The sequence below is a fragment of the Delphinus delphis genome, chromosome 6 (genome assembly GCF_949987515.2).
Source record: "Delphinus delphis chromosome 6, mDelDel1.2, whole genome shotgun sequence".
Taxonomy (NCBI): Eukaryota; Metazoa; Chordata; class Mammalia; order Artiodactyla; family Delphinidae; genus Delphinus; species Delphinus delphis.
The window spans coordinates 105,141,517-105,154,384 of NC_082688.1; the positions used below are offsets into that span (position 1 = coordinate 105,141,517).

The 12,868-nt window shown below is 43.9% G+C and overlaps 1 protein-coding gene across 1 annotated transcript in view; it reads right to left on the reverse strand.

The window, feature by feature from the left end:
• Positions 1-12,868, reverse strand: part of INTS9 (integrator complex subunit 9) — a 111,416-nt gene that overhangs the window by 15,836 nt on the left and 82,712 nt on the right. Inside the window, exons 11-14 of the mRNA XM_060015240.1 lie at positions 10,141-10,201; positions 6,792-6,963; positions 3,749-3,873; positions 1,551-1,718 (exon numbers count right to left, since the gene is read on the reverse strand). Coding sequence (XP_059871223.1) covers positions 1,551-1,718; positions 3,749-3,873; positions 6,792-6,963; positions 10,141-10,201 — 526 coding nt within the window. The remainder of the gene's footprint in view (positions 1-1,550; positions 1,719-3,748; positions 3,874-6,791; positions 6,964-10,140; positions 10,202-12,868) is intronic.

The window sequence follows — 12,868 nt, forward strand, 5'->3', positions numbered from 1 at the left end:
TCACAGGCAGCTCTTCTGCCCCCTCAATCCGGCCACATGCTGTTTGCTGAGGGGACACGTGCTGTGACGGCTCCCTCCCCAGGAACCAAGAGTGAAATGAAAATGGATGTGAAACGTGAACGATCATCTACTTCTATGTGTCTTAGTGAAAAACACGACCACTTGCTAGTTTTATCTAGCAAACAAGTCTTGCTAGTTTTATCTTGCTGAATCAATTTTCTCTAAATTAGTTACGGAAATCTGTTTGGATCTCCTTTGTCTATTGCTCTATTTTTTAAAAAATAAATTAATTTATTTATTGTTGGCTGCACTGGGTCTTCGTTGCTGTGCGTGGGCTTTCTCTAGTTGCAGCGAGTGGGGGCTACTCTTTGTTGTGGTGTGCGGGCTTCTCATTGTGGTGGCTTCTCTCGTTGTAGAGCATGGGCTCTAGGCGTGTGGGCTTCAGTAGTTGTGGTACGCAGGCTCAGTAGTTGTGGCCCATGGGCTTAGCTGCTCCGTGGCATGTGGGATCTTCCTGGACCAGGGCTCAAACCCATGTCCCCTGCATTGGCAGGAGGATTCTTAACCACTGTGCCACCAGGGAAACCCCTGTCTATTGCTCTTAATTTAAAAAAGAACAACTCAGGTTAACTGTGGAAAGGACTGAATGTACCGGACACTGGGTCCCCATTGATGGCACCTGGCCTTGTTCCACCACCAGCCTTTGTTAGGGTCTTGGAAATGGGCAACATTCAGGGCCTTAGCCTTCAAACTCCAAGATCTGGCTACTCTTCTGAGCTCCAGAGAGAATCGGGGGACACTGCTTTTAAGTTTTCCTACTTCTTTTTCCTGTTTGCTAAAAACATGTTTAAGCGTCTCCGGCGGCAACAGCAAGCCAAAAGCAGCGTCCTCAGAGCTCGGCACACCGTCACTGCGGCAGCTGGGCCACACACTTCCCACTGCCCCTCCCCACACCCGTCACTCAGGCGCAACCCACCTCAGCTGTCCCACATGCACGACATGCTTTTTCCCTTTTTTCCCTATTAAAACAAGCTCAGATATCAGAGAACTAAAAAATATTAGACTTCAGTAGAATAAAATCTTTAAGTTATACTAAAATGCATGCAAATAGTAATCAAAGTTTACATTCCTTACTTTTTGGTTACTCTCATCTCCTCCATCTATCTCTGAACTTGGTGAAACTTGGCCCTCACTCATAAATGGGGTCCAGGAGGGACGAGGAAACCCACACCCTCAGGTGGTTAGGGACAGAGCTGACGCTGGCTTACCTGTTCTCCACGCTATGGCCTGTGCCCTGGCCTCCCGCACACATTAAGCTTTAATATAAGCAGTGCTCCAGCAGGCCTGAGGTTGATAGCTGTTACTTCATTACTGGAAAAATGAGGAGGTTCTGAAAATCCCACCTCTCTTCCCAGTTCCTTGCTTAAGGGTCGATGTGCTCTGGTTCATCCATGTGTGATACAAACCCCAAAGAAAGCCACTGCTGGGACGGCCTTCCGCAGACTCAAGTGGAAAACCCGGTCGTGACCCTGGGAAGCAGCACAGCTCACCTCTGGCATGATTTCTATCTTCTCATACCGACGCTTGAAGGGCAGGGCGAGGACCTCGGCGCGCCGATAGGACATGGCGGGTGGCTGGCAGTCAATCATCAGGTCTATCCGGTGGGACTGCGCTGGGGGCGGCTGGGTGTACTGCTCAGGACAGACCACGTGGAGGGGCTGAGGAACCAGCGTGACAGGGGCAGGTGGGGGCAGAAGAAGGAGGAAACAAGAGGAGGCTGTGAGGCAGGAGGGGCCGCGTCCTGAGCTAAGCCTCCCTTTGCAGTGCTCAGGCTCACCATTTGGCCGTTTCGAATTCTCATCCTGTCAAACCCAAGTAACCAGTGAAGTGGGGGGAAAGAAGAACAAAAATTTCAGGGAAAAGCCCTGATCTGCCGGCCATGTTGATGAGCAAGGGATTTACTGTCTTGGTTTGCATTTATTTTTTCATTGTATTTAAGTCACTTTGATGGTGACAGCCATGGGTCTACCCTCAAATGACCTCTGAGCCCCTTGAGGGCAGTCTTCTCGTCACTTCCCATCATTGACTTGGTACCACTACTGGCTGATTAGCAAGAACTGTGACTTTTTGTGCTAGTTTGGATTTCTGGTCTGGATCTGCAGGTCTACTGGTACTACGCAGTGCGCAATGGTGAGGCCTTATCCTCAGTTGTGTAGGACACACTGAATCAGATAGCATTTTTTTATTTTTTAACAGATGTCTCTTTTTATTATCTTGAGAGAAAACCAATTAGTAAGTCAATGTTTACTTTGGCCAAATACCACCCAACTACCAACCGAACGTGGCACCCAGAGAGTCAAGGCATTGTCACTGCGTTTACTGAAGAGTCTGGACCGAGCCTCAAGTTCCCGGAAGAACAAGGCTTCCAACAGACCTGACGGGTTGCGTTTCAAACCGCACTTGTCCTTTAGGACTGACACCTCTCCTCCTCTTCAGACTGCCTTTCACCCTCCTTCCTGCCTGGTTAGCATCTTATAACTGTCTCAAAGCCAGTCGACTCCACAGTCACTGCCTGAGGACTCTCCCCAGGTTCTCCTCCCCTGCAGTGGAGACCAGGCGGCCTCCTGTTTCCCTTATTCACACACCACCGAGGGGCTGCGGAGTCTGCCGTGGTTCAGGGACAGAGGGTGACATTACTCAGGAGTGAAAACAACAGGCTCTTAACTGTTTCTTCCAGCAAGTTGACAGGCACACAGTGGTGTATCAGATCGCTCATGGAAATCGGAAGTGGCTTAACTGCTCCAACCATGTCTAGAGAAAGGCCCAGCAAGCTTGGGGTCACCATCAGCTGTTACCCCTGCGCTCCGGAGGCCTCCAGCTTTCTCTGTTTCCTGCTACCCTTCCTTAGAGTTTCCTGTTAGTGCCTCTCTTCCTGAGGTCAGGGGTTCTGTGAAGAGGAGGAAAGTGATCTCCCAGCTCAGGCCGAGAAATGTAGGGAGCCAACCACACCTCGCTCAGCGACTAGGGTCCAGGGCACCCCAGCGCTCACGTAAGGTCCCGGGCACACTGAGGTGATGGGACATCAGAACCCTTCCTCTCGCCTGTTCTGAGCTGTTTTCCTCACCAACTGCCACCACCCCTCCAACCCCGAAACACGGGCCACCCGAATGATAAGTGACCCAGGGCGGTGAGTTTTTCCTCCCCGTTCTCCTTCTGGGCCAACAGTGCTCCGTTCGCCTATGCTTTACCCCAACTACTCCCTCCCTTTCTCTAAGGCAGAAAATGCAAAATGAAACAAACAAACAAAAAAGCGACAACCACCAAACCAAAACAATCCGCTAACAAAAGCATAACACTGTGGTACTAACCCACGTGTGCAACAAGGGCCCAATACACGGTTCAGTTCAGCTGTCTTTCAGCTTGACGAGTATGTTTCTAGAATGATTTTTTTTGGTGGTGGGAGGGGGTAATTTGCTTTTAACTGGACACAAATGGTCCTCATCAAAAATGAGACACTGTTTACACTTTCTTTTCCTCCCACTTTTGATTTCTTTAGAGGAGAAACTTCTTTCAGGGTGTAAAGCCCACCAGTTTGGAGTCTGGAGGGTACCGGGCTGAGCACTCCACAGACCGAGAACGGGTGAGGAAGACAAGCAGTGCAGCTCGCCATCCTGGCCCTCACACCGCAGACATAATCCGCACAGAGATGCCAGGACCGCGGGAGCCGCCAGCACAATTTCCCCATTACCTGCACTTCTTTGAGCAGCTTTGACACTTGGATGAAATTCAGTCTCGTATCAATGGGGCAGTATATGCATTTCATGGCCAAGGGCTGGTAGGGAGCCAGTGCTTCCAGGTATGTGAAGTCGGGTTCTAAGGGGAGCACAAGAAAGAAAATTTTAAATGCAGGCAACAGAGGAACGGCCCAGTGAGGAAGCAGCTGGCATGGTTGAGGCCCAGCAGACGGGCAGCATGACAGGAAAGGCACTGAAGGTTACAGGAGCCAGATTCCCCATCACGGGAGAGAGGAGTGATTTACAAATAAGGAGAGGGGGAGGCTGGACTGAACGCTGCAGGATGGATATGGAATTGGAGGGACGGCGTGAGCGCCAGGTTTTCAACACAGATGGAGAGAGAGATGAGACAAATGAGGGGATAAATAAGTAAATGGGTGAGAAAGGAAAGCTCTTCTTTACAACAAAATGCCAACTAATAAATGTAGAAGAAGTGATGAAATTGAAAAAAAAACTTCATCATTTGGCAACCATCACAGTAATAATTTATTTGGACCAGAATCAATAGATGCTAAAAAAAATTAGATAAACACATGGGGAAGACCAGGATAAGTACATAGGCTCGAAGTGTCCCCCACAAGATACTGATTGACACAGAGCGGTGACTTCACAGTGGAGAAATCCGGCACAAGCCACTCGAACAGAGTGCTCAAAGGTCACCCCCAGGTAGGAGACAGACCATGTGCCTCCTACTTGACAGGATGCACGCAGAAGAAGAAAAAGAAGGATCCTGACCCCATGTCAACAAAATGCTTGTGCTGAGGCTGTGATGCCCCATCAGCAGAGCCAGTGCAGCGCCTGGGAACTGTCCTTGCCACGCTGGCTGGTTTGTTCTCTGCAGAGCCGCTCACCACGGCCAGCCTGGCGGGGATTGTTTGCTCCGCAGGAGGAAGCTGCCCACCTCGGGCCAAAAGCAGTGGCTCATTCCTGGTGTGAAAAACGACACGCAGGTTCCTGACACAGTCTGTGCCCTGCGAGGACGCCACTTCCTACGGCCCCAGCTTTCCACACACCGCTCCCAGGAACTTACTCGGTGACCTCAGGGCAACTCACAGAACTTCCAGATTTTTTAAATGACCTCCCCTGCAGTGGATCCTGTCTACCCAGGAAGAACCCAGAGACCACCCAAATGAGGCCAGCACGGCTACCTGGGGGATAAGCGCCTCTCTCTGTACGGATACTGTGTGAGCTACAACTCCCACAGTCATAATACAACCAGATAAGGTGGCCCCAAACCTCGCAGACATTGTCAACGACACAACTTGTGCTCTGGAAGTGAACACACCAGTTTAAATGTATACTCCTTACTCAGATGAATGTCTGGTAATGAATGCCACGGACAATCACGTAGCCCTTGCTTTCTTCTTAGCTGGCTGGAGGGACGTTTGGAGTATAGCCACGCCTCTTCTGTGTCTCTGTAATACTGTACCCACTGTCACATCAGAGCCAACATCTCCTCAGAAAGAACAGGAGAGACCCCCTCAGTCCTACTACAGACAGCGTTCTCTGGATGACTTCCTGCTTAGCAGAACTTGGCAATGGTGAGGCTCTGGGTAGCGTGAATCAACGTCTTAGGGCCTGACTTCCTCTGCCTGTGGCTGAAAGGGGGTCTGCGAGGGAGAACAGCAGCGCCCGACGGCTGCTCTTCTGAGCGCCCCCGGCACTCACGGCCAGGCCACGGTGGCACCCGCTTACTGGACATAAACCACCTCACATGACGCTGACGTGAGAAAAGGCCACGCAGTGACCACGACGGATCAAGACAAAAATAAGACCCTTCCTAATCATGCCTGAACGTAAGACCACAGCATGTCTGAACCACCAAACAAGCAAACACTGCCCTCTCCTGGCTCCATTCTTCTCACCTTCTAGACAAGAATCACTAAGATACCCAGCCAGAGAACTACTGCTTCCTGATGGTACCCAAGCCAGGACAAGGAACCCACCTCCAAAATCACCTAAGCCACGGCCTGTAAGTTCTTCTGAACGTGCCTGGCGATGCCTCCTGCCTCCCCATGGCGGTACCCCCTCACTGTAAGGAGTCAGTACCCCAACTTTGTTCCATTACTGGTGCGTTCCTGGTGGCCTCTGGTTGGTCCTCACAACAGGCTGAGCACAGGGAAGGGCCCAAGCATCCCTGACCCCAAAGCTTTGGGCATAACTAGACTCTCCTCCATGGCTCACGTCTTAAAGGTGATTAGAGAACTCTAAGAAGGCTACTGGTACTTTCTCAACGGGCTTTTGTGCCAGGCACTGTAAGGAGTGCTTTCTTATAACATTTCACGAAATGCACAGAGCTGCCTGAGGATGAGCGACCAACAACCCCATTTTACAGGCGAAAGTGAGGCTAAGAGCGGTGAGTAACCCGGCTGAGGTTACAGTAACTCGGACCAGATTTCAGATCAAGGTGTTTTTACTTCATTGCCCTGAGATTTTCAAATTCTAAGGCTGTCTGAAGACCGTGAACTGATAAAATAAGATAGTGATTAAGTCAAACCCCTAACCTGCCCTCATTTAAGGATTAGTTTTATTCTGAGGGGTTGGTCTCCACAAGAAAAATGGCAAGCCAGAGTAAACTATAACCAAAGGAGAAAGATCTACCTCCGTAAGTAAGTCCTAAAGCAAGTAAAGCAAGACTGATTATTAGAATTATTATTAGAATGATTATTAGAATTCCTGCCGTTCTTGAACAGCTTACAAAATCCTATCCAAAGTAGTTCTAGACCAGAAATCTGTCTCGGTGAAAATCTACAAAAACAGATATGAAAGCTCTGTCCAGTGCACAGTGATCTAACAGGACATTTTGCTTTGTTCTTACCCTTTCCCTTCCAGTTGCTTTATCCTTTGGTATTTACAACAGAATAGGGATCATATTTATACCTTATAACTTACTGTCAAATTCTTCCCAGTGTCTTTACCTGGTAGGTACATCCTACCAGGTTATGCAGGGATGGTCACAGTGGGAAGGGCAGGGTTTTGTTTTGTTGGTTTATTTACCTGTGAATATGACAGTGTTGAGACTAGATTTTCCCCAGAGCTCCATGAAATGGACCACGTCCCCGAATCGGAGGGAAGGGTGTCCAGTGAAAACCACACACGGCTGTCTGAAGTCGTTGCTGAAGTCTCCGTGGATGCTGGGGTAGTGCTTCAGCTTGTTGGTCTGAATGAGCTAGAATACGTACCAAAAGCACATGAAGAGATGTTAGCCTACTCAGGAAGGAAGAACCACAGCATGGGAGAGTGAACAAATTAAAAATACAAGATAACGCTATTAATATTAGCCAAAGATCCACATTTTTTACCTACAATGTGACCTTCTCAAAAGATGGGACCTTTCGGTAAAATCACCAAACTTAATGGAAACTTCTTTTCAGGTGTTATGGCCTGATTCTGTCTAACCCTTCCTTTACAGCTTCCTGACACTCCAAGCTCCAGGCCCCAAAGTCCCCAATATTAGTTACTGTTTGAAGTACAAGTTTCCCAAACTCTGTGCATCACCGAGCTCTGTCAACAATAAACACTTCACACAGGAAAAACTGTTTACCAGCACAGGACTGCCTCTTGAGACGGTACAGCTGTGTTAAGTTACTGTGGCGAGGGGCAGGGGACTTAATAAACACAAGAACAAACTGGCTTTCAGCAATGTGGGAGATGTGATATCCTCGCGACAGAGAGCTATAGTAAGAAGCAGGCCACACACAGTCTCAAACCTGTCTCAAAAGTGAATGTTTTGAACCAAAAAGGTCTTCCTTCTAGCACAACACTGGGAACTACTCTCCTAACGCCAGGCCCGACCCAAGGCAACGCCATATACAGTTACAACCACAGATGGCATCCTGTGGCACTGCTCAGAAGTTCTTCCTGCTGCCTCAGCCCTGCCCCCGCTGCCCCACTCTAGCAACAAAAAGATGGCAAACACCCATACTTCAGAGACCCTAAATATCAACTAGTAGTGCCCTGAGATGCTGTCTAATGGGTAAAGAATTGGTCTGAGACCCAGCGCAATCCTGTAGCCACGCATAACGCCTACAAAGGGAGCCCAGCCAACAACTCCAAGCCCACTGTAGTCACCCCAACGGTGAGGATGTGGCCAGAATGGGGCCGCCCACAAATGGAAGCTGACTCTCTTCATCTTGAAGTTTTAATCTTTAATTCAGAGAGACTGCTTTCATTAGCAAGACTACCCTGGAGATCTTAATTAGGTGTCACATGCTTGGATGGGATATGAATAGTAAAGATGCAACCATCACTGCATTCCCACTTCCCTTCCAAGTTATATACAAATAAAACTGACATTCTTTGTATAACCCACCTGGCCAAAATCATTACTTGCCCCAGTTAAACAGGTGAATGGCTGACTAAAGGACTAGTTCTACTGTATCCACAGATGTCAAGGAGATGAATGGGATTCTAAGAAGAGCAGCAGGTCTTTGCACATAAATTAAGTCACTTTTTAAGGCAAACTGAGATTTTTTTTTTTTGCCAATCAGATCTACTTTTCCAGCGGACTTACTACCTTTTTGACCATCCAGAATTACCTTTGTGCTGATTTAAGGTCCAAACTGTATAGGCAATGAAGCTGTAGGGTAGGAATTCTGTGAAGCAATTTTTTAAATCAGTACTAAGGGCAGAACTGTATTTTCTCATGGGCACTGGTCACATAATACCGATTATCAACTCCAGCACGCCCTAATATTGACAAGTGCATTTCAGGAACCCTGATCATGCACCTATGGTCTTTTCACATTCTTAACTGTAAATGGGACAAAGGTCATCCATGACATACTTGTGGGTAAGAACACGGTAACACCCTTAGAGAACACGTTCTGAAGAAAGGCTAATTGTTATTAGGGAAGAGGCAAATAGACTTTCAGTGTTTTGCTACACTTAATGTTTTGCTACACTTAATTTTCTGACACGAGATATCTAGCCTGAATTTCACTGTAGTAATGACAGAGCTTGCAAAAATCTTGGCTGCTGTAAGAGAGTATGAGGACTGCAAATAACTTCCTCAAAACCTTCCACTTGACATTCTGGTTCATGAGAGACCTGTCCTTTGGAGTAGGAAAACAGTAGTCAGATTTAAAATAATCAGCAGGACAGCTGCTGCAATTTTCTTGAGCCGAATAGTTAACTGCATAGCAAATAAGTCAACAAAATCCCTATGCATAAGTACCTGCACAGACATCCCTAACTTGATGGAATTTTTACAAACTGAAAACTTCCACGTTCCCATATGCACATCAATAAACAGCATTACCAGCTCCTCAGAAATCCCCCTTTGTCCCCTTCCTGCCCCCACTGCTACCTCCAGGATAACCATTCTCCTGGCTTTTAATATCACAGATGAGTTTTCTGTGTGTTTGAACTTTTATATAAATAAAATCACACCATATCTACTCTTTTATATCTGGCTTCATTCACTAACATTATGTTTGTGAAATTTATCTACATTGTTGCATATAATCGGAGTCCCTTCATCCTCTTTGATGTAAGGTGTGAATAGACCACAAAATTCATTCACCCGTTGATGGACATTTGGGTACATTTCAGCACTATCACCAAGAAGGCTATGAAGATTTCTGTGCAGATCTCTGGGTGACACACCTGCATTTCTGTTCAGTACAGACTTTGGGAACGAAACAGCTGAAACACAGAGGATGTCACAGTCCTAGGTTCAACTTTACTGTCAGTTTCCTAAAGTGGTTATACCAATTTACACATCCTTTTCAAAAAACATAACAAAAAACTGGGAGTAACGCTATTGTCCAATAGGAAGGGAATGGTTAAGTACACTATAGTATGTTCACATGATATGCTACGGAATATTAGGTAGCAATAATAACAGTGAGGTGCACAGATAAATGTCCATGATACACCCAGCACTGGGTGAAAAAAAAAGCAGTAGAAACAAAATTGGGCACACACAGCCACATAAAATCACTCACTCGTTCTGTGAGGAAGGGGGAATTTTTCTGTTTTCTAAACTGCAATGTTCTTATTTTCATCATTAAAAATTTATACGAATGACAGACATAACCAAACAAAAAGAAGACTTTGGCAATAAGTAAATCATTTATGCAAAAAAGTAGAATAAAATTCCTCACTCGGTCAATGAAACAGAGGTAGGCTATTAACTGAATAACATACTGGTAATATAATGTGTTAAGAAGAAGAGAAAGTAACAAATCTTGAGTCAGAGTACTTCACTGCCATCTTACAAGGGAAACAAAGGGCTATATCAAACTACCTTCAGATTTTTAAAAGCTAATGACCTGCTATATCCACCCATATCTATTTATCTACATTTTGTTCTTGCTCGGACCCAGTGATTCCATTTTCTTACCTCTGCATGAGGAAAAGGCGGTTCTGGGAGATACACCTTAGTCTGTTTGTTGTGACAAAGCCTTTTGAGGAGGAAAAACAGATCAGCAGGTTAGGCAAGGGCGTACAGTGGCATCTGTCGCCACCTAGTGGTAGCAGCGCAAATACTTAATACCGAAGTTTATTTGAAATTTTCCTGTCAGTGTATCTCACTGTGAATAAAACACCAGCATTTATAGCGTAATCAGGACATAAGTCACTTGTGAGCATAGTTTTAACCTCTGAAATTCCTCAATACATTTTTTTCTTTAAAAATAAGCTTCTTATTTTGAAGTACTTTTAGATTTACAGAAAAGTTGCAAAGACAGTACAGAGTTCCCATGTACCTTTTAGCTGGTATCCCACTATGTTTGTTAAACTAAGAAATAAACATTAGTACTTTACAGTTAACTAAACTCTAGACTTTACTCAGCTTTCACCAATTTTTCCACTAATGTTCTTTTTCTGTTCCAGGATCTAATCTAAGATACCGTATTGTATTTAGTTGTGATAAAAAAAAAAAAAAAAAATTTTTTTTTTTTTTTTTTTTTTTTTGGCTGTACCTCGCAGCTTGCAGGATCTGAGTTCCCCAACCAGGGATCGAACCTGTGCCCGCTGCAGTGGAAGCACAGAGCCCTAATCACTGGACCGCCAAGGAATTCCCTAGTTGTGATCAATTTTGAGGAGAAAGTGATACACTTTTTTTTTTTTTTGAGACATAGCTTTTCTATTTTATACATGCACCATTTCATTAATAGCAGAATTGGTAACTCAAACTGGAGAATAATAAATCTCTCCAGTAACTCTATCTTAATCTAGACACCGTGAATGTTTTAGGTAGTCTGTGTTTTTCCCTAGCCAGGTATGACATTTAAAATATGGAGATTTCTGGAAAAGCAAATGTGGCAAAAGGTTAACAATTGTTAAATCAAAGTACGTGGGTGTTCTGTAGCTCTGACATTTTTAAAAGTTGGAAAAAATATATGTAGTGATTATGTTTGTTAAAGCCTGCTTCTAAGAATTCTATCAAAATAGAACTAAAGCATTTCAACAATTCTAATAGATGTTACTTTTGGCAGAATAATTCAGAACTCTGGGGCTTGGATTTTGTCTGAACTTCATTAATACAATTATCTAATTTTTCCTTCTTTAGTTTAACTCGATTTCAAAAACATTACTTTATATCCTTTTTGGAAGAAGTTGTACATATGGGAACAAGATACTTTTGAAGGGTTGCTTATTAATAGTATCTAAACAGACAACAGTACTGTCTTTATTTCAAACTCAGGAGGAGAGACAAAAGTTCTTAGCTTAAAAGTTTAATTTCGATTGTTGCAAAGGATAATATGCTATATCACTTAGCATCAATACATAAAGCTGTAAAACTAAAATACTTCTGTCAAAAAAATCAAAGAGCTAAATGCAATGTGGTACCCTGGATTGGATCCTGGAATAGGAAACAAGCATTAGTGACAAAACTGGTGCAATTTGAATAAAGACTGGAGTTCAGTTAATAATAGAGTGCTCATGTTAATTTCTTAGTTTTGGTACAGAACGCATGGCCATGTAAGATGTTAACATTGGGGGGAAACTGAGTGGAAGGTATATGGGAGTTTCTGTATTATCTCTGCAACTTTTCTGTGCCTAAAATTATTCACTAAAGTAACAAATTATTATTCAAAAAACAAATTATTATTCAAAAAACAAAATCAAAGACAATGGGAAACAATGTCTGCAGATATAACAAAGTGTTAGGATCTTTAATACATATATAGAGTTCAAATAAATAGATAAAAGTACAACACCTCTGATAAGTAAATGGGCAAAAAAGGAACAATTTACAGATGACATAAAAATTTTTCTGGAAAGCAGTTTAGATTTGTATAATGAACATTAAAAGCTATTTATACCCTTTGTTCCAGTAATCTTATTTTTAGTAACTAACCCAAAGCAAAAGATGTAGTCATATATACACAGAATGATATTAATTGAAAATTTATCACTAAAAGGAAAAAAATTGGGAAAAGCCTGTCCACCCCTTCAGACAATAGTTAAGTAAATTATACTACATATAAATGATGATTAATGATGTAATAATGCAGTCAAGCAATAATTATGGTCTCAAAGATTTTATAATGCTCTAATCTAGTATTAAAAAATTTAAAGGCAGGATTCACAATTAAATATGCAGCACGATCCCTATATAGAAAGAAGAAATACATCAGATTCTAACAGTGATATTATTTCTGGACAGTGGGATCACGGGTTCAGTTTTTTTTACTGTTCTCTGTTAACTTGTTATCTTTTTCTATAGTAAACATGTATTACACACATATTAAAAACAAATATCAAAAAATAAAAACTCAAAAACAACCTACTCTTATTTTAGCAGTCCTGAATTCTACCCAATCAGACATTTTGACAATAAGAAAAGCATGTAATGGGTCAAGAGTGCACTTGAAGGGCACACACCCGGCTAGGACACCATCCACAGGGGCCCACAAGGGCTTGCCCAGGAGCTTGTAGTTTTCAATATTTTTAACTGAGGATCTGGATGAAGAAATTCAGAACATGCTGATTAAATGTGCAAGTCATCCTTAGGGTGGACTACCACTTATTCAAGATTATCTTCCTGTGTTGGGGGAGAAAAAACTCTAAGCAAAGGATAAAATTCAATGGCTACCAATAAAAGTGAATTTTTATTATTAGTC